This window comes from Buceros rhinoceros, unplaced genomic scaffold (genome assembly GCF_000710305.1).
Source record: "Buceros rhinoceros silvestris isolate BGI_N320 unplaced genomic scaffold, ASM71030v1 scaffold28089, whole genome shotgun sequence".
Lineage (NCBI taxonomy): Eukaryota > Metazoa > Chordata > Aves > Bucerotiformes > Bucerotidae > Buceros > Buceros rhinoceros.
Window position 1 is genome coordinate 406 of NW_010430175.1, and position 1499 is coordinate 1904.

The 1499-nt window shown below is 60.8% G+C and overlaps 1 protein-coding gene across 1 annotated transcript in view; it reads left to right on the forward strand.

Annotated features, from left to right (window-relative positions):
• The window catches only part of LOC104499435 (protocadherin-10-like), a gene marked incomplete at its 5' end in the record, with an annotated part of 4643 nt that overhangs the window by 368 nt on the left and 2776 nt on the right, over positions 1-1499 (forward strand). The window contains one exon of the mRNA XM_010142940.1: positions 1-1499. This exon is cut by the window's left edge and continues 21 nt beyond it. Within this exon, the coding sequence (XP_010141242.1) occupies positions 1-1499 (1499 nt within the window).

Here is a 1499-nt window from a genome sequence, read left to right on the forward strand (position 1 = left end):
CACCTGCAGCTCCTCATCGAGAGCCCGCTGGAGCTGTACCGCGTCGAGGTGGAGGTCCTGGACATCAATGACCATGCACCTACCTTCCCCTGGCAAGAGTATGTGCTGGAGGTGGCTGAGTCTGCCACGCTTGGTGCCCGCTTCCCGCTGGAGAGCGCCCAGGATCCTGATGTGGGTATCAACTCGGTGCACACCTACCGGCTCAGCCCCAACGGCTTTTTTTCACTTGAGGTGCAGACGCGCAGCGATGCCAGCAAGTTTGCAGAGCTGGTGCTAGAGCGCACCCTCGACCGCGAACAGCAACGCATGCACCGGGTGCTGCTCACCGCTCTCGACGGTGGTGTCCCTGAGCGCTCAGGCACAGCTCACATCCTCATCACAGTGCTGGATGCAAATGACAACGTGCCGGTCTTTGACCAGCCCTCGTACGGCGTGAGCCTTGCTGAGGATGCTCCCGCCGGCACTCTGGTCATCCAGCTCAATGCCACGGACCTGGATGAGGGCCCCAATGGGGAGATCGAGTACTCCTTCAGTGGGCACGCACCACCACGTGTCCGGGAGCTCTTCCACATAGAGCCCTGGAGCGGGAAGGTGCTGCTGAAGGGCCCCCTGGACTATGAGCGGGCAAGTCTCCACGAGCTCTACGTGCAAGCCAAGGACCATGGACCTTCAGCTGTGGCCGTGCACTGCCGGGTGCTCGTGCATCTCCTCGACGTGAATGACAATGCTCCAGAGCTGACCCTCACTTCTGTGTCCACACCCGTGCTGGAGGATGCCCCACCAGGCACTGTCATCGCTGTCATCAGTGTTCTGGACCGGGACTCTGGGGACAATGGGCGTGTGAGCTGTGAGGTTGGCCCCAATGTACCATTTGAGCTCCGCTCCTCCTTCAGCAACTACTACACGCTGGTCACCACGCAGGCGCTGGACCGGGAGGTTGTGCCGGAGTACAACGTAAGCATCACAGCACAGGACATGGGCTCCCCTGCCCTGCAGACCCGCAGCACCCTCACTGTCCCAGTGTCCGATGTGAACGACAATGCCCCACGTTTCCTCCAGCCCTCCTACAGTGTCTACGTGATGGAGAACAACGCACCAGGTGCCTCGATCTGCTCTGTCAGCGCGTTGGACCCCGACTGCCAACAAAACGCCTACCTGTCCTACTCCATTGCTGACGGGCACATCCATGGCATGCCTGTGGGCACCTACGTGTCTATCAACTCGGACAGCGGGCACATGTACGCCCTGCGCTCCCTCGATTATGAGCAGATCCGCAGCTTCCAGATCCAGGTGCAAGCACAGGATGCAGGTTTCCCCCCACTCAGCGCCAACGTCACTGTCCACATCTTTGTGCTGGACCAGAACGACAATGCTCCGGTCATCATTTCCCCCTTGCCGCACAACGGCTCCATGGCCACAGAGCTGGTGCCGCGATCAGCCAGGCCTGGTTACCTCGTGGGCACAGTGTCAGCGGTGGATGCGGATGCGGGGCTGAACTC